This window comes from Bacillus rossius, chromosome 3, assembly GCF_032445375.1.
Source record: "Bacillus rossius redtenbacheri isolate Brsri chromosome 3, Brsri_v3, whole genome shotgun sequence".
Classification (NCBI taxonomy): domain Eukaryota; kingdom Metazoa; phylum Arthropoda; class Insecta; order Phasmatodea; family Bacillidae; genus Bacillus; species Bacillus rossius.
Window position 1 is genome coordinate 61,109,543 of NC_086332.1, and position 19,247 is coordinate 61,128,789.

The following is a 19,247-nucleotide window of genomic DNA, read 5'->3' on the forward strand; positions in this document are numbered from 1 at the left end:
CTTCGGCCAGTTTTGTGAATGATAACCCTTTATAACATGATTATTACATTAACATTAATTATTGATGGTTTTAGATTTATTAGTTTCTGTTTATCTTATTAAATGCATGAATAATTAATACCCTTGCGCAGTGCCACACCCGGCCGGGCGCTTTGCACTCGTAGGAGGCCGTGACTGACGTCACGCCGTTCGGGGCACTGCACTATGTTGCGCGCGCGGGCGCGTTCGAGGTGCGGCACTGATCAGGTGTTGAGGACACATAACGGCCTGTGCTCTCAGAGGGAGCACCGACGACGGCGTCAGTGTGTTAGTGAGGCGGGATGATAAGCGCGACGCTCGCTGGTGCTTCCAGCGCGGTATAACCTCTAAGCGCAAGGCTCTGAACTGGCGCGCATTCGTCTCGTCGTCACAGGATAACTGTGAAAGTTGAGCGGTGACCGTAACATTATATAGCGGAGAAATGAAGAAAAAGGTGTACTGCACTGCCCTTAAGTGGTTTCAAGATTCTGTATCGGTTGTTTTATGCCTAAAAATTACTCCGGAAAAAAAACATTTAAGCCAAATTTCACTCTACTAAAAACACAGTTTAAAAACTTAATCAAAATTCAAAAGTACCTTTCGGCATTCAGCGAACACTCAAATGCTTTTCGTAAACAGACCCCACTTGGATATCTTGAGTAGTTTTCAAATCTCGTTTTTCCTGAAGCTCTCCGCACCGTGTGTGTGCCCGGACAGCCTTGTTTTTTATGTTTTTAGTTATCATTTCATGAATATATTGTAAATATTAAAGATCATGAGAGATCTATCTATCCAAAAACCATTGCGATACGTCATCTAGTTTTCAAGAAACTTTTTTTTTTTTTAATTTTCGATACTTATAAAACTTACATTTTTAAGTATAAATACATATTGCAAATGCTAAACCATTTTGGTTGGTATCCTTATCATTTCCCCCCCAGTATTTTAAGAAGTCTAAAATCTTTTTAAAAATAACTATTTTTTTACACAATTTATTTTTAATTGAAAAAAAAAAAATAGGGAAAAAGCATGAAGTGTATGTGCAGGTTTAAAATGTTACATTAATTTTCTCACTAGGGCTAGCGAGACCGTATCGGTAGATACCAATAGCTTGTATGTACAACAAGCTATGAATTGTCCATAAAGTCTCGCTGCTTTTTCCCTATATTTTTATAAATTTAAAAGAAAATTCTTATTCAAACAAATTTTTTTAACGGTATTTATTTTTTCCAAATGATTTTACACATCTTAGGCCTGTTCCACAATGACACGGAAACGGAACAGACGTAAACGGAGACATAAACGGAGACGAAAACGGAGTATTGTTCCGTTCCGTCCGTATTTTTCTCGTTCTACAATACACGGACCCGTAAGAAATTTTGGCCAATAAGAAAGAGCGAGCGTGACGTAACTGAAAACTTCGAGTATCAATTGAACTACCTGTTAAATCGAAATGTATGGTTGTTAACTTGGTTATGTAGTAAGTCGATTTATTATTTTTTTTGTTTTGCGTTGTGGTAAAGTAGTCCTTCTCCGTCTTGTCATATATGGCAAGTATATTTAACCATGAAAATTAAAAGTTCATCAAAATTCGTCATAATGAAACCCACGTGCACAATTAAAATTTCAAAACAAATCTTGTTTTGTTGTTCACGTATAAAAAAAAGTAGTCGAGAAATACGGAAACAAACATTAGTCAAAACTAATATCTTAATCAACATGAACGCGCAACTGTAGCTTGACAACTGCAATGAATAAATAACGTGCTCCTATTGGTCTAACGGAGTAACGTAAACGAAGACTTTAGCACTGCTGAGCAGGTCCGTACGGGAAGGTACGGGTCCGTCTCCATTTGCGTGCTATTGTAGAAGCTCTGTTCCGTGAAATACGTCTTCGTTTCCGTGTTCCGTCTCCGTTTCCGTGTCATTGTGGAACGGGCCTTAAAGTACTGGAAAAAAATTGATACTGAAATCAACCAAATAGTTCAGTATTTACAACATTTGTGATACTTACTTAAAAATGTAGGTTTTTATAGTAAATATAGACAGTTAAATAAATTGTATCTTAAAAACTAAATGTCGTATCATGATGTTTTTATATATTCAATAAATATTCATGAAATTATAGACAAAATATAATAAAAAACTAGGGCAATTTTAATGATGAACGATGTCGATGTTTTTGGACTTTTTCGTCGATGCATCAGCGATGTATCGCTTTTCAAAACATCGATGCTAACATCGATGTTTCATGAACGATACATCGATGTTTTCAAAACATCGATGTATCGTTTGCATCCCTACTTGTCTCAGCTCGCGGGTAATTAACGTAATTAAAACATCTAATGCTCACACATGCGCTACAACACATGTCATTTAGAATTAGGAAACAAAATAGTATTAACTTTCAGCTGGCTGGCAGCTGGGGGGAAAAGACTAAGTCGCCCCCAAAAAACCAGTGCCCCTTAACACCACAAGCGGACACAACCGTCCAAGCGCCCAACCCCCGCATGGTAGACTCTTTCTACTCTGACCAACTCTTCTTCCTGAACCATCCTTCTGTTCCTGTAACCAACCTGCATTTAATTAATGCATGAAATTTTGCATCCTGCATGAAAGTGCCCAGGGTTTTCCCTCTGTCTATGGAGGTTTTACCTGGGCCCAACTTATCTAGTTATAGTCTAGTATTTAAGAAGGGGAGTTAGTCATGGCGCCAATTGCATCCATGGCTGGCCAATCCCCGAACAAGCACACGATGCACGCTCCCTTGTCTGCATGGCTTAAACCCAGCATGAATAGGCGTAAAGGCTTCGGCCTGGGACGCACCTAGAGTCTTCCCTAACCCAGACCCTCCCAAACAAAATACACTTAGTTTTAGTTAGGTTAGGAAAAAAAAAATTGCCTATACAGCTTTCCTCTCTCCCAGCCAATCTGGGAGAATAAATATTACCTCAGTCAAAAGTGGTATCATTGGATTGAATTCCTCATCTTCCTTTCCTCAGCTAGCGACTCTTTGTGAGACCGCGGGCTATAGGTGGGTTGTTACAGCAATTTTCGGTATCTGTTCCAACCTGATACTGATACAGCATTGTACCATGTTACAAGTCTCTGATACTTCTGTATCAGACGGTCCCAGGAGGCAACAAAGCTCCGCGTACGCAGACCGTGCGACCGGAAGGAGAATCTGATACATTATTTATCACGCCTGGTAATTCTCTACCTCTGATACTCTCATGCCCGCCTGATACAACCAGTATCAATCAGTTCAACATTCACTGCATGCAGTTCGTCCTGGCCGTGTAACACCATGTTGCGGGCTGTCATGCTTTATAGTTAGTATCTTTATAGTGAAATAAGGAATGGATAAGTGCACGAAAAAGACTTCATTTGTGTGGAATTTTTTCACGGAAAATAATGAGTTTGCTAATTGTAATTTGTGTAAACAAAAACTGAGTTAGAAATCATCGACTAATCTGAAGAAACATTTGAAAAAACATTGATATAGTATGCTCACTAATGTACCTATTTGTTTTTTTATTTTTTATTTTTGATAAAATCGTGAATTTTTAATGTATAAAAACACTAGTTACTAATTGTTTTCGAAAAAAGAAAGTCCATATGTTGATTACATCTGTTATTAGTGTCAACTGAGAATTTATTTGCATTTTCATAGCTGTTAGGTGCACAAATATAAATATTATATCTTGTATTAATGTACTTTTTAATATTAAAATTTCATTAGTTTTATTATTGAACGAGACGGTGCACGCACTGCGCACTGAGCGTACTTTGAAGTAGGACAATAAACAAAACGACTTGTAACCAGGGCTGCCACTCTGATATTCATGAAAAACCTAGATAACCTACAAAAAAACCCAGACACATGGGTAAAAAACCCAGATGCGTCTAAAATGCTATCGTTGAAAATGTTTGCGTACTAATTCAAAAATATAAACATAACTGGTTTTAATATAAAACAATTAATTACCTTACAAGACTGAAAACGGTTAAATACAACCAATACAAGAAAATTACACTGCAGCAAAATGGCTGTATAAGTAATTCTTGGACCAGCACATATCATAAAAAAACCTACAAATATATACATGACAAAACAAACACCATCACTGCATTCTTTAAACCGGTAATTGTTTTTATAAAACTGCATCATGTACATTAGTCTTTATTCAGAGTCTGATTCTACAAGATTGGTTTGAAGGTTAATTGTTGCATTGGTTTTGTGTTCTGTAAGCCTCTTTGAAGAATGTGTCTAATTTAATATTCGACTTAGCTTCTTGAAAACTAGTTTTGTGTTTATATGTATTTTTGTGTGTGAAACACATAGACTTGTTTGCATTTATCAAACAGATATTGCAACAGATACAGTAGCTACTACCTTTATTATTGTTTTAGGTATAAAAATAATTAAAATTATAGAAAACCTAGAATTGTTGGAATTCATTATTTAAAAACCCAGAAACCCAAACACCATTGGAAAAACCCAGATCTGGGTGGAAAAACCCATGAGTGGCAGCCCTGCTTGTAACAATATCGCTTTGCGCCTCTACTTCAAGGCTTCAACGCCTTTCCCTGCGCTTCCTCCCCTACATTCTTTCCCTTCTTTATCCCTTATTCGTCGTTCATGCTCCCTCCCCTTTCACAAGCTCCGCCCAAGTGACCGTCATCTGCGATCGGGTACTGCGCTCATTGGCCGTGGTGTTGTTCCAGGTGAATTCTGAACTGATACTAAAGTCTCTGATACTTTTCAAGTGTACTCGTTTGCCGTTCCTGATACAGGCGCGTATCAGTGACAAAGTATTAGGTTGATACTTTTCGACCCACCTCTACCGCGGGCTTTCCTTCTCTCTCTCATTCTCTCTCACCTATCCGCTAGCGACTCCTTGTGAGACTGCAGGCAATCCTCTGCTAGCGACTCTTAGTGAGACCGCGGGCTTCCTTCTCTCTCTGCCCACCCATCCGCTAGCGACTCTTCGTGAGACCGCGGGCAATCCTCTGCTAGCGACTCTTAGTGAGACCGCGGGCATCCCTCTCTCCAACTTCCATCCTTTCCGCTAGCGACTCTTCGTGAGACCGCGGGCATCCTCTCTTCTACACCCAATCTTCCTGCTAGCTACTCCTTGTCAGCACGTCCTCGGTCAGCTGCACTGGGCCGAACGGTCCACTCCCGCCTCAGAGTGTGAGGCTGCTCTACCCAAGAGCTGGCGCCGGGCAAACAACACAACTGAACGACCGAGCGACGTCCACCCCGTCTCCACAGCTTCACCAGAGACGAGGTCGCGACAAGGTCACGCCCGGGGCGCTCGCCTGACTCAATCCGGCTGGGCAAGGGGCGCGCTCCGAAAACGGGATACGGTACTGGCGGTGCAGAGCACGGGCTTAAAGGCCATGGTCGGTACGACGTCAGATCTATTTATCCAAAAACCATTGCGATACGACATTTTGTTTTCAAGAAACTTTTTATTTAATTTTCGATACTTATAAAACTTACATTTTAAAGTATAAATAAAAGTAGGTAAATGTTAAACCATTTTGGTTGGTATCCTTATAATTTTTTTCCAGTATTTTAAGAAGTCCAAAATCATTTAAAAAATTACTATTTTTTTACACAATTTATTTTTAATTGAAAAAAAATAGGGAAAAAGCAGAAAGTGTATGTGCAGGTTTAAAATGTAACATTAATTTTCTCGATAGAGCTAGCGAGACCGTATCAGTACCAATCAATAGTTTGTATGTACAACATCATGAAATGATAGCCAAAATATTATAAAAAACTATGGCAATTTTAATTATGAACGATGTCGATGTTTTTGGACCTTTTCGTCGATGCATCGGCGATGTATCGCTCTTCAAAACATCGATGCTAACATCGATGTTTCATGAACGATACATCGATGTTTTCAAAACATCGATGTATCGTTTGCATCCCTAGCCGTGACGCGTCCCAAGCTTTCAAATATCTTACACCTATAGTATTTAACCAGCGCGGTAATTATATGCAGGTGTTGACTGGGCTTCCAAAAGTGTAAGGATCGTTGTGTGTGAATAGAATTGAGGCAAAGACATGGTGTCATGTAACTCTTCAAGGTAAAGCTAATTGTTTCCAGCAATGGTGCAATAACAAGGGGTGGGAAGGGTATTTTGCCCCCCCCTCTGAAACCTTAAAGTGGGGGCAAAGAAAGTGCTGTATAATCAATTTTCAGGTAATAAAACTGCTTAAATAGCACCATTTTCCACCTTGAAATACAAATTTTCCCGGGGGAGGACCCCTGGACTCCCCGTTTCAATAGGGGGTGATTGATGATTCTTTATGAAAAGGTAGGGTAGGTGGGGGCAAAAGTTGCCATGGGGCAAAAGTTTCCATCTATATTTGAAAAAGACCAGGAATAGTTTTGAAGGAAATCCACTAGGCAGCGCACTTGTTTGTTGCTTGTCAGTTGTCTAATGAAACCTCGTGACGATCTACCAGCACCAGGCCAGGAATATGAGATGAGTGTTTTTTTGTCCTTTTTGATGTAATTTTTTGCCGTTTTCGAGTGTTAGCTGACGTAACTAAAAAGTGTGTATAGTTTTGAGAAAATTTTCTCGTTTTAGGCTGGTACATAACCTTTCAAATCCTTTCACAAGATTTTGCATTACTTGTGTACAATGGCGGGAATTACAACTTAACCGAAGTAACCTAAAATGGGGTAAAAGTTTCCACACACAATGGGGCAAAGGTTTCCAATGGCATCCTTTGCCCCTATCATTATTTTTATTTAGTTTTATGTCCTGTTTTTAGTTAGGGTTCATAATTTGTACTCCTGTTCTCTCTTAGATATAGATTATAGTCAATGTAACTTGATTTGAATGACATATATAATAGTTAGGGTAATCATTTCAGGAATTACAAAAGAAAAACTGACCAAAAACCCCTCACTCAAGCTCTCTATGACCAAGCATGTTCATTGGTGAAGGAAGGAGTTTCTTTGCGTCAGGCAGCCAAAGCGATTGGATTCTCACACACCGCATTAATGAAAAGGATGCGACTTGGAAAAGGGGGGTCTTGGACGTTTCAGGAAGATTTTTACATTGGCACAAGAAGATGATTTAGTTCGTCACTGTGTGGAATTGGACAAACGGTTTTTCGGTTTGAGTCTCAAGTCTTTGAGATATCTTCTGTATGCTTATGCTAAGAAAAATAGCATCTTCTGTCCATTTTCTGACGAATCAAAAATGGCCGGAAGGGATTTTACCCGAGCGTTTATGAAGAGAAACAAGCTATCGTTGAGAACCGCACGTAAGACAAGTGTGGCACGTACCATGGGATTTAACCGTCAACAACTAAAACTGTATTTCGACAACTTGGAAGATACCTTATAAAAATATAACTTTGGGCCAGAACGTATTTACAACATGGATGAATCCGGAGTTCAGACAGTGCCAAATAAAATACCAAAGCACATAGCTCCCACTGGTAAGAAGGAAGTGGCGAAGTCTACATCCGCTGAACAGGGTAAAACGATAACAGTGGTCTGTGCAATGAGTGCGGTCGGACAATTTGTACCTCCATTTTTTATATATGGAAGAAAACGAGAAAATAGGCTGCTTATCAAAGGAGGACCGATAGGTTGTGACATGGCATTGACGGATAAAGGCTACATGAACTCAGCAACTTTTGTGAAATGGCTGGATCACTTTAAGAAGTAAACAAATACTACTCCTGAGAACCCAATACTTCTTATACTGGATAACCACATTTCACACATCAGTTTGATAGCTGTTGAGTTTGCTAAGTCCAATTAAATTCATTTGCTTACACTACCGCCGCATAGCAGTCACAAAACGCAGCCCTTGGACAGGTGTTTCTTCAGGCCATTCAAAGCCTTTTATGATGCGGCTGCAGATAGCTGGACAAACGCAAACCCTGGGCAAACAATAAGTGAATTTGAAGTCTCACAACTTGTTAAAATTGCCTTTGAAAGAGCAGCAACTGTTGAAACAGCAGTTCAAGGTTTTCACAGCACTGGAATCTATCCTTTCGATAAAAATAAATTTACAGATATAGACTTTCTGCCCTCCGAAGTAACAGATCAAGAACCTGAAGTTACAGAACCACAAGACGATGAGGAACAGAGGTTCATATATTTCAACCATGACCGCAATGACCATCCACCTCGAGGGGACGACCTTCCACCGGAGTCACAATTACCAGGGAGAGGCCTGAAATCAGTTTTACTTACCTCAACGCCTAACAAAAAATATCTAGAGGAAAAAGAACAAGAGAAGGCGAAGAGAGAAAAGAGTAGTAAATTGTTAAAGAAGAATAAGAAACCAAGAAAGGCATTGTTTCCACCACCCAAGCATAAGCTTCAGCGAACTAAGAAGCCATCACCACCATCATACACCTCTTCTGACAGTGATTCCTATTCTGTTCACAATTCAAGCTCGGATATGGATGGACTCTTCTCTGAAACAGAAAACGAAGAAGATGATGAACCAAGTGAATCAGCCAGAGCACCAGGAAGTTGCAGCTGAATGATTTTGCTGTGGTGAAAGTTCAAGGCAAAACCAAAGACTCGGTGAGGTTATATGTTTCAAAGATTGTCCACGTTTTTGACAATGGATATTATGCTCTATTTTACAGAAGAATTCCTCAAACTCAGCGATTTTCAGAAACAAAAGAGGAAGCATTTCTTAAACCTCAAGATATTTACATGACACTCTCCAAGCCAATCAAGTGCACTTCTGGACGATTCATAAATACAGTAACTTTTTCCAGTGATTTCAATGACTTAACAATTTATTGATAAACTTAAACTGGGATTTAAGTAGGCTTTGAATGAGTCTACTTCCCTACTTAATTAGTTTTTCCTACAATAAGTAGTTACTCCTTTGTTTTTACCCATTTCTCTTTGTAATAATATTTTATAACATTCTTTTGTAATTTTCTTGTTTCTTACTTTTGTTATTTTGTAATTTTCTATATTATAATATGTAATAAATGATTCTTACGTGTCTAAAAAGGCTGAATAAACCCAAACGTGTAGGCCTATGTTTTATTAGTGATTTTTTATGCCTATCTAGCTATAAACCGATGAGTGGGGCAAAGGTTGACAGTGGTAACCTTTGCCCCACTCAGTGGGGCAAAGGTTTCCAAAGACATATTTTAGAAAAAAGAAAAATTCGGTGCTTAAATCTTTTGGAAAACAATTCATTTATATACTGAAGGTGCAGGAGATATCCTATTACAATACCAACCACTTTTTGGAACGATAGGAATATTTGGGGGACCAGGGTAAAGTCAAACTTCGAAACTGGAAACCTTTGCCCCCACCTACCCTATATTGCCCCCCCCCCCCCTTTGAAAATTTAGTTGTTGCGCCCCTGGTTTCCAGGAATAGATCAGTTCTGCCGAAACCCAACCCTTTTTATTCATTTTTTTTTGTATTGTCGAGCTTTGAGCATGATTTATGATTTTGAGTGGACATAAACAAGGCACTTGGATTGATAAAAATATCTTTAATTAATTTCTTACTTCATCACTCAAACAATTTTTTTTATTAAAAAATTAATAATATTTTTACTATTACAGTATTTAAAGTAAAGTAGCGAAAACTGCTAAAATATCACTATTTTACACCTTAAAATCCAAATTTTTTCAGGGGGGGGGGGGACCATGCTTATTAACCCCCGATACACAAATCCTGGCTACGCCACTGCCAACCGGCGTTTGGCGTATATGGTTTTTGTTAAACATACAATTTTTCTTGAACGCTTTTGTTCAAGACAGTTTACAGTACTGCTAGCCTTTCTGAACTGAGCCACTCCATGCTTCATTACCACTGGTGGGCTGTTATGTTGAACCAATTTTGTACATATATTCTTTAATCTGCCCAAACTGAGTAGAATTAAAATAATGTAATTAATTATCAACCATTTCATTATTTTATATCCTTACCTTCACCCTTCTAGCTGCTCCCCTTTGAACTCCTTCCAGTTCTCACTTAGATACTATCGTGTGTGGATTACACAATGCCACATCATACTCCTGTGTGGGGTGCCCCATGGTTGTGTAAGCTTTCTACAGGGCACTACTGCCTCTCTTTAGTACCCTTCCCACCATTTTAAAGGTCTGCCTATCCATTAATATTTACATGTGCTCCTCCTACCTTAGGTTTCTTTGCAGTAACATCCCCACATATTTGTAGCTTGTGGCTTCCCCTTTTAATTTTACCTACTGGTAGTAGACCACGTAGAAGTTCTGTATCATGCATCCAAGTTTATCCTTGGTAAAAGTTTCTTACTGTGTATCCAATCTATCCTTTGATCCTAATGGCATGATCCTGAATACACTGATCCTGTTGTACATGATACTTTGTGTTTTAATTTAGTACATTGAAAGATAATGGATACAACAGAAATTGTAATGTAACAATGAATTATGATTGTATTATCAGATCAAATAAAAATCTGAAAAAAAATAAATATTTTTTTTACCTTTTTACATTGTTTTTATTGTAATATTTTCGTTATGTGCAGGATCTTTAAACGTACTAAATTAAAACAGGAAGCGTCATGTACCACAGGATCAATATTTACAGGATAATGTAATCAGGATCAAGGGAGAAACGTGGATATGTATTAACGGAACTATTACCGTAGATATATTCCCCCCTCCCCTTTTTTTTAATTTTGCTACTTTTGCCAAATTTACTTTCTTTATGATACCACTTTTCAAATCTGATCAAATACTCCTGTACGGTATACTTTTGCCCAATTGCTTCTCCATATACCACTAAGTCCTAGGCAAACAGCCTCAGGCTGCCCTTTACTCTTCCTGTATAACATTAACATGATGGCAAGGAGCAGTGGATCTAGCAGACTGCCTTGTAGCATCCTTGATGTCACCTAACCCATCTTGGACAACTCATCCTTTACTCTCACCCTGCGTTTCCTGTTTTTGAGGAAATCCCTAATCCTCATCACCATCCAGCAGCTGTGCACAGTGCACTGCCGTGCTGTGCTGGTGCTTGGACAATGTGCAACTCTTTTGTTAATTGGAATAAAATTTTGAGTGACTATAATAAATATATAGATGTATGGCAGGTGCCTCTTAATATATCAGCTATGTTTATCATCTTGTACTTTTTAATTAGCATTTGTAGTTTTGTGACCCACTATTCAATTTTTGTATTGAGAAATGAAACCAAACATGTTACTGTGTTTTAACAAATTAAATATATCCATTTTAAATAAATACCTATCCCTTAAGTTTATGAAATTAATTTTTTTTATACTGTGTTAAACTCAAGTTGTTGGAAACAATTCTTGTCATTGTGCCTGTGTACAACTTATATGAATGGCATACTTCACAAAAGATGATAAATAGGAGCAGGCATTTTTCATCAAAAAATCTGAACGCCTACAAGGTATGCCCGCTCCAGCGGTTTCTTCCTTGTAATTGGCAGCCGCCTGCAAGAAAAGTCATTGCCTTATTGACTAAGCCACTCAGGATGCATTTGCTTCCGCACTGAATTACTGTGATTGGTGTGCTTATGGTGGACATGTACCTGAAAGAAATTCACCCACTCATGAAGCACGGACGATGCCATAGTGTTTTTAACTCTTAGCTAGTCTCAAAATATTTTCGCGCTAAGTACATGCCCCTAGTGATGAATGATGTGTTGCTGACTGGCCGTCAGCCTCAATATAAAAATTCACCATATCATTGATTGTAACAGCATGTCATGTCTAAGTGACGTCTCATTTTACATGGGCCAAACTTCAGAAATGGGAGTAACACAGCTTAGCTGAGGATTGTCTCATTGTAGTAGATCTTATTGGGCATGAATGTAATATTTCTAGCAATCATCACTGTTCCAGTTAAAGCCATTAAAAAACTGCCCAAAATTTTCAACTGAAATTACCAGTCACATTGTTAATTAAATTGATAGTAAATTACAGTATTCTACTAATTAATAAGCTGAACTGATTAACTCAATATGCTAAGCCTCATATGTGTTTTAGAATAAGTTCATTCGTGATTATTAGAGTGTGTGTGTGTGTGTGTGAAATGCCCCAAATGGTTAATTTTTCCTTAATTGATTCTTTTGTTTGTATTTTTACACAAAGGAACCAATGAAAGAGTGTCTTAACCACCACTAGGTATTTCCAAATAAACTGTTAAATTCTAGATTTGGTCAATAACTTTGTGAGGTAAATATCTTGAGCCTCAGCATGGAATGAGATGATCAGGTGAGGAAGGGAAAGGGGTGGATATAGTTTATCACATGTCATGCAAAAGCCACTTTGTAATATGGCATACAATGAAATTTTGGTTGTGGTATTTGTGTTTGGTTTTATACACGCAAAGCATGGCCACATAAGTAGCCTAATGCATTTGTTTTCATGACATATTTTAAATAAGCGTGCATTGTGTGTACTGCAGGTTGATGGTAACTTAATTGTCTGCATGATTGCTCACCGAGATGCTACAATGGAAACTCACCAGGCTGAAGCGAATCAGAACTACATAACAGTGATTCCTGTGGAGTATCCCAGAAGCCGAGTGTACCCTCAGCCTCCAGAATATATCGTGGATCAGTACAGGTAATGGCTAAGAACGTAGAGGGTGTTAGTTTTGCATTTTAACTATCAATGTGTTCATGACCTAATCATGGTGTTTACAGGACACAAAAATCACAAAAAAAAAAAACAACCTCAAAATAACAGTAACAGAGCCGGAAGTCAAGAAACTATAATTTCCAGCAGACTTTTGCTAACTTCCATTTTGATTTTTGATGCCTCACTTCAGTTTATAGTTGCACATTAAGGGCGCCGTCTGGCTAGAGAGTAAACGCGTGATCGCGTACATAGCATGTCGTTCTTGCTCGGAGCTGAGTGGTGACATTTGAAACTACTCTTATCTCCTTCTCACTGCCCCACCCCACTAGTACCCACCCTCCTCCCCACGCCGACACTGCTAGCCAGATAAGAGCCGCCCTGCCGCCTCGCCATGTCAGTCCAGGAAATATGTATATGAAAAAAAAAGGACAAATTGCAAGAAAAGGTTTTTTTTACATCAAAATTCGCAGAAACATTCGTAGGATAACATATCCAAAATCCACCGAAATCCACTTTCTTTTGGTAACTTTTTTTCCGGGTTTTGTCCCGGAAAAACGCGGAAAAAAAATAATAACTCAAAACCGGTGCATCTGACGACAAAATCTGTAGAGACAAAAATTAAAGGAAATTAACTTTTCCATAACATAACTAAAGTTCAAGAAAATCCGCTTATAACTTCTGCTTCGTTTCCGGGATTAGTCCCGGAAAAAATATTAAAAATGAAATAAATCGAAAATTGTGCACTTTACAGCATAATGGTTTAGGAAAAAGAAAGTAAACAATGTTTTTCATAATATATTATAATTTCACACAGATCAACATTTCATTGTTTTTTTTTTTTTGTTTTCCAGGAAATGTCCCGGAAAAAAGTTATAAAAAGAAAAAAACGGAAACCGTGCACCGTACTTCCAAATAAATCGTGAATTAAATTAAGGGCAAAAAAGTTGCATTATATAATTGAACTTTATCAAAATTTGCTTAAAATTTATGTACTATTGTCCTGGTATAGTTACTATTTATACAATTGAATTCCCATTCCCTTGTACTGAGTGAATGAAAACGCAACTGCGATTAAATATGTCATTGACGGAGGATATTTACTTTATCAGTTACCTTGGTCCCATACTGCAATTTACAACGAGATCACTCAGCTGTACATTTCATCTTGAAAAATTATGGAATAGCAACTACTGTATTTGATGGATATGGGAAAACTCACAGTACTAAAGACACAGCACATATGAGAAGAACAAGAGGTAATGCATCACCTGTAGTTGAATTCACAGGAGAAATGCAACTATCACTCCGTAAAGATATGTTTCTTTTGAACGAGCGAAATAAAGGACAATTTTTAAGGTTATTAGCAATACATTTACGCGAAGCAGAATGTCCTGTTGTCGAAGCACCAGGTGATGCAGATATTTACATTGTCCAAGAAGCTCTAAAATGTGCAAAAGAACAGTTGACAACAGTTATAGGAACAGACACAGATTTACTTGTCCTTTTACTCTACTACTTTGATCCACAATCACATAACTGTTTGTGTTTAAAAAGTAAACAAAGGCAGAAGAAAACATATCATATTAAGGAGCTAAAGCTGAAGCTCGGTGATGAAATTTGTAGTAATATTCTTTTCTGCCATGCGTTCATGGGATGTGACACATCACACATCTATGGTATAGGAAAGGGGAAAATATTGGATCTGATCCAGAATGACAGTGCCTTCAGGCAACTTGCGAAAGTATTTTCAGATAGTATTCCCAGTCTATCAAAAGAAGACATTGTAAAATCGGGAGAACAGTTGCTAGTACGCCTGTACAATGGGTCGAGAAGTGACACACTCGATACTTTGCGTTTTAAAGTGTTTAGTGAGAAAGCAGCTACTAGTTCAAAATGTGTACAACCAGAACAGTTACCTCCAACTAGTGCTTAAGCTCGTTTCCATTTCTTAAGGGTTTTATATCAGATACAAGAATGGAAGGGAATTAAGATGAATCCAGAAGAATGGGGATGGAGAAAATGTGGCCACCTTCTCTTGCCAATTTCGACAGACAAGTCAACAGCTCCGGAATGCCTTTTGAAGGTAATCAGGTGCACTTGCAAGGAAGATGGTTGCGGTGCATCGAACTGCAGTTGTAGGAAACACTGCATCTCATGTTCTTCTGCTTGTGTAAACTGTCATGGATCAACCTGTAAAAACCGGCGTGAATTACCTCCCGAGGACTGCAGTTACTGTGACGGTTTTTAAGGTAGGGTGTTCCTACATATCCATGCATGTTTATTCAGTATTTTGTGTTGCAGAGTGCATCCCAATGTGTGTATATTTTTCTATTTCTTCTTGAAACAGGTCACTGGAAATCTTGTGTCAATTTAATTGTATGGTATGTTTTGTGAGAATGGACGTGTCGAATTTATCTTTCAAACGATAAGCAGTTGAAATGAGTCTGATTTTTTTTGTGGAAAATAATTAAGGTAGATTTCAAAAACAGTTTAACACATCACTAACTGAAAAAGGAATATAATTTAAGTGACTTTAAAATATATTATGCAAAATGAATATAGTTCGGATCTGACATAATTTGACATGGGATACAATTCTTTTTGTTATTTAGCCTAAATATTCAATACTTTTTCCGTGGCCGATCACAAAATAAAATCTATTTACCAGATTTCAGTGAATTTAGGATTTAGTATAGGAAATCTTGTGTGCTTCTGTTTGTCCCACTGAAACTTTTTCAATACGATGTTCCGTTTTCGCTTTATTGAATTTTTAAAGATTTTCCAGGACGAGTCACAAAAAAAACTATATACATATGTATATATATGAGCAGATTTTGGTGAATTGAAATTATATTTAATACAAAAAAAAAGTCTTTAATTTTAGTCACGACTTTCTTTGACGGACGATACAACGTTTTCGTTTTGTATTTTTTTTTCAGGAAATTTTCTGGAAAACCAAAAACCTATTTTGTGTTGATTTTTGTGTATTTGTAATATATTATGAAAATCGTTGTGTACTTTAACTTTGTCATGAAACATTTTGCTATAGAATGCGCCATTTTCAATTTATGTCAATATTTTAGGTTTTTCCGGGACGAATTCCAGAAAACAAAATAGTATTTATTAATGGATTTTTGTACATTTTTGATATGTTATGGTAAATTTGGCTCTCTTTAATTTTAGTGTCTATAATTTTCTTCGTAGAACGCACCGTTTTCCAATGATTAATTTATTCCGCATTTTTCCGGGACAAATCCCGGAAAAAACGTTACCAAAATAAAGTGGATTTCGGTGGATTTTGGACATGATATTCTACGAATTTTTCTGCAAATTTTGGTAAAATAAAACCTTTTCTTACAATTTGTCCATAAATCGACCCCTTTTTCTCATAAAATGCCTGGACTATGTGTCTGAATCTTTCTGCGTCCTTTAGTTTACCGTAGCCGGCGTGCCAATTGCATATATGTTTAGAGTGTAGCGATATAGCAAAATACTTATTTTAGTGGTTGATATTAACGTGTTAACAATAAGTTATTGTGTATATGTCACACAGACAAATGTGACTGCATACGTAAAAAAATAATTCTGTCTGAATTACTGACTTAGAAATACATGTCTGGACACTACTTTACATTGATGGTTGATTACAATGTGATGTTTTCCCGGTTATTCGCAAAACTACTTGAAAACTTCTATGGTGCCAGCCAGCAGTACAGTCATGCTGTGAATGACCATTTTAATTTACATATATTTAATACCAAAAATGTTTAACTTTTGAACTTTTTTCTTAATTTTTATCTATATATTTTTTTAAATTTTGATCGGTTACTAAATTAACAGCATCTGCACCAAGGGCGCGGGCAGTTTTATTCAGTCTCAAGGGTGTCATAAATACGTAGGCAAACAGGCAAATTTCCAGACTAAAATCAGTAGTAGCGATATTTTAAATACAAATAATTTAAAAGGCACACATTTTTACTAACGGCTGTTACATTTTGAGTTTTGATAATGGAATTTTTTTTTTTAAGTTTAAGAATGTTTGGTATGAAATAAAAAGTAGATAAGTTTTAAAAAAGTTTGATAACAAATGAAACGAATCTAAATCTTCAAAGAAAAATATTTATTCAATAATATTAAATCTTCAAGTAACAAAATAAAAATATACCTTACAGCAAAAAACATTTTCTTCAATGCAGCTGCAAAATAAATTTTTGTCATTCAACTTTCTTCATAAGCACTGCACTACACAGTTTTTCCAGTATGAGAAATTGAGTAAACGAAATCCATCCCTCTCGGCACAGACTACAGGTTTAGGTAGATTTCGAAGTACCTATCACTTTATGAAATGTTCAAAAAACTTATATAAACTTCTGAAACTTTTTAATCATCCTGTACGTTTTACAATATTCAAAATTGATCGAATGAACACTGTCTTATTCCATGGCCCAAAACTATTTTAAAAGATTTAGTTCAATTCATCCAGGACTGAATAACATAGAACGTATTTAATATTACGCCTACGCATTTATTACCTTCTAACACTACTTTTCATACCTTGCACTAATAAGTGGTCACAAAAAAATTGCTCTGGATCATTGTTTATGATAATATGAAGATAGTAAAAAATAAATTTCAACATATTTGATAGGAACTATAAAACTTTTTTCAACCTCTATTATAACTGTAAATAGTTCGTCGTAGCAACAATTGTTTCAGCCAAAGGTTTTGGATAATGTTTAGGAGTTTTGCATAAATTATTTCATTTTTGATAGTATATCAACTAAAAAGTTAATGATTTTTTTGTCTTTTAACCGTTTTTATTCCCACGGCTTGGAGTAATGGCTGGTTACATAATATTTTACTTCATATAAACGTTCTTGGCAATATATAGAAAGTAAAATAAAAATATGAATGACTTTGATAGTGTAGGTACATGGTACGGAAGTTTTGTTTAGTTCTTTTTATCTCCACATGAGTTTTTTTTCAACTTCTTGTGGTCTAATCAATAATTGTTTTGGACCAAAGTTTTAGATAAAAAATAAAAATATACATTTAACATTAATTGTTATATAATTAATTTTTTAAGGGTTTTACCATAAATAATAACGTATTTAATATTGTACATAGTATGGGAATTGAGTTTTTTTATATTTCTACTCTTGCTATTTACAACCCCTTGAGCAATCGTTTGGCTTATCAAAAATTGTTTCAGACAAAAAATTGTGTTAAAAATTATAATATTTACAAACAATACTAACAGATTTGATGATGTGTCTACTAAGGAAGTTACGAACTTTTCTGTCCTCAAACTCATGTTTTCTCCGACCCTTGCATTTATGGTTGGTCGTATCAAAAAAATGAATTCAAAGGTTTTTGGTATTACTCCTACGAGTTATAATACGTTCAAACGATACAGTATTTGCCATACTATGGGATTTAAAGCGATTGTTAAGTTAATCAAAACCTTCCCCATTTTACCACTTTGGTGGGATTATTCCCATTAAAGTATTCAACCAAAATTTTATTACTATATTTTATTTACCAGTTGGGAAATGATTTGTGCACAATTAAGGCAGTATCGTGTCCATAAATTGTATATGTATATACACACAAACGTTTGATTTCACGATGGCTTCGGTATCTATAGAACATTAAACTAAAAATTATCTTAAAATTTTCCTGCAGTCGCACTTTGGAAACGGCTTCAATAACAATAGGTAGTCTTTCTTCGAAATATACCTAAGAATCCACAAACCAAACAAAAGAGAAGAAGAAAATAATGCATACAGATAACCCACAAAATAAAATTGTTTTTAAATATAGAACTATGTTAAAGATTAATTAAATTTTTGAATGTATTTACATACAATCCCAAAATAAACATTTTTTCCAACAATGTTCACACCTTGAAGTACTTTCTTATTTATGCAGATACCAATTTTACATGTTCTGTTTGAAATCACCTTCTGCATTCAGTTTTCTCAAACTCACCACACACATATGCACGAGCACATTTAAACTGGTTTTCTTGTTAAACATAATTTCCCAATCAGAATGACACTTGGCATATTACCTGTATAAATACTAGTCCTATAAAAAGTACATTGTAAAACCCAATATTTAAGTTGAAATAAAACCGCCGTGTTTTCTAAATATCTTCATTGAAGGACTACATCATGACACGTTAGTGTTACTGGCAGTAATGAATTCATGTAGAACTGTATAAGTTTTTCTTCCATGAAACTTTTACAGAAATGGTCATCTTTTGTGATTTTCTGAAAAAGCGTTCCTTTTGGAGTCCAAACGACAAAAAGGCATAATTAGCGACCTGTAACATGGAGTTGTCCCTGAATTTGGTACATGTACATATGACCGATCTTGAGATGCATTTTTCCATCCTTCAATTCACAAAAATTATTATTTTTTTCTCCAGAATTACCGTTTCAGGAAGCATAGTCTTGGCAGTTGCAGGGCATTTGATTTCAATGATGCCATCACTACCAATGAGCCTATCAGGCGATGCTGCTAGAAATTGTATATTTTCGTCAATGAAAAGTCCTGAAGGAATTATGACTAAGCCCACCTCCTGTTCCAGCTGAGTGACTG

The 19,247-nt window shown here is 36.5% G+C and overlaps 1 protein-coding gene across 6 annotated transcripts in view; it reads left to right on the forward strand.

The window, feature by feature from the left end:
- The first annotated feature begins 5,936 nt into the window (after positions 1-5,936).
- LOC134530769 (putative FERM domain-containing protein FRMD8P1) overlaps positions 5,937-19,247 on the forward strand; it is a 124,142-nt gene continuing 110,831 nt past the window's right edge. For 3 of the 6 annotated variants that reach the window (XM_063365938.1, XM_063365941.1, XM_063365942.1), the window contains exons 1-2: positions 5,959-6,122; positions 12,466-12,626. In XM_063365938.1, coding sequence (XP_063222008.1) covers positions 12,490-12,626 — 137 coding nt within the window. In that variant the 5' untranslated portion in view covers positions 5,959-6,122; positions 12,466-12,489. Of the gene's footprint in view, positions 6,123-12,465; positions 12,627-19,247 lie in introns of all 6 variants that reach the window. The other 3 variants (XM_063365940.1, XM_063365939.1, XM_063365937.1) reach the window with 2 other exon arrangements.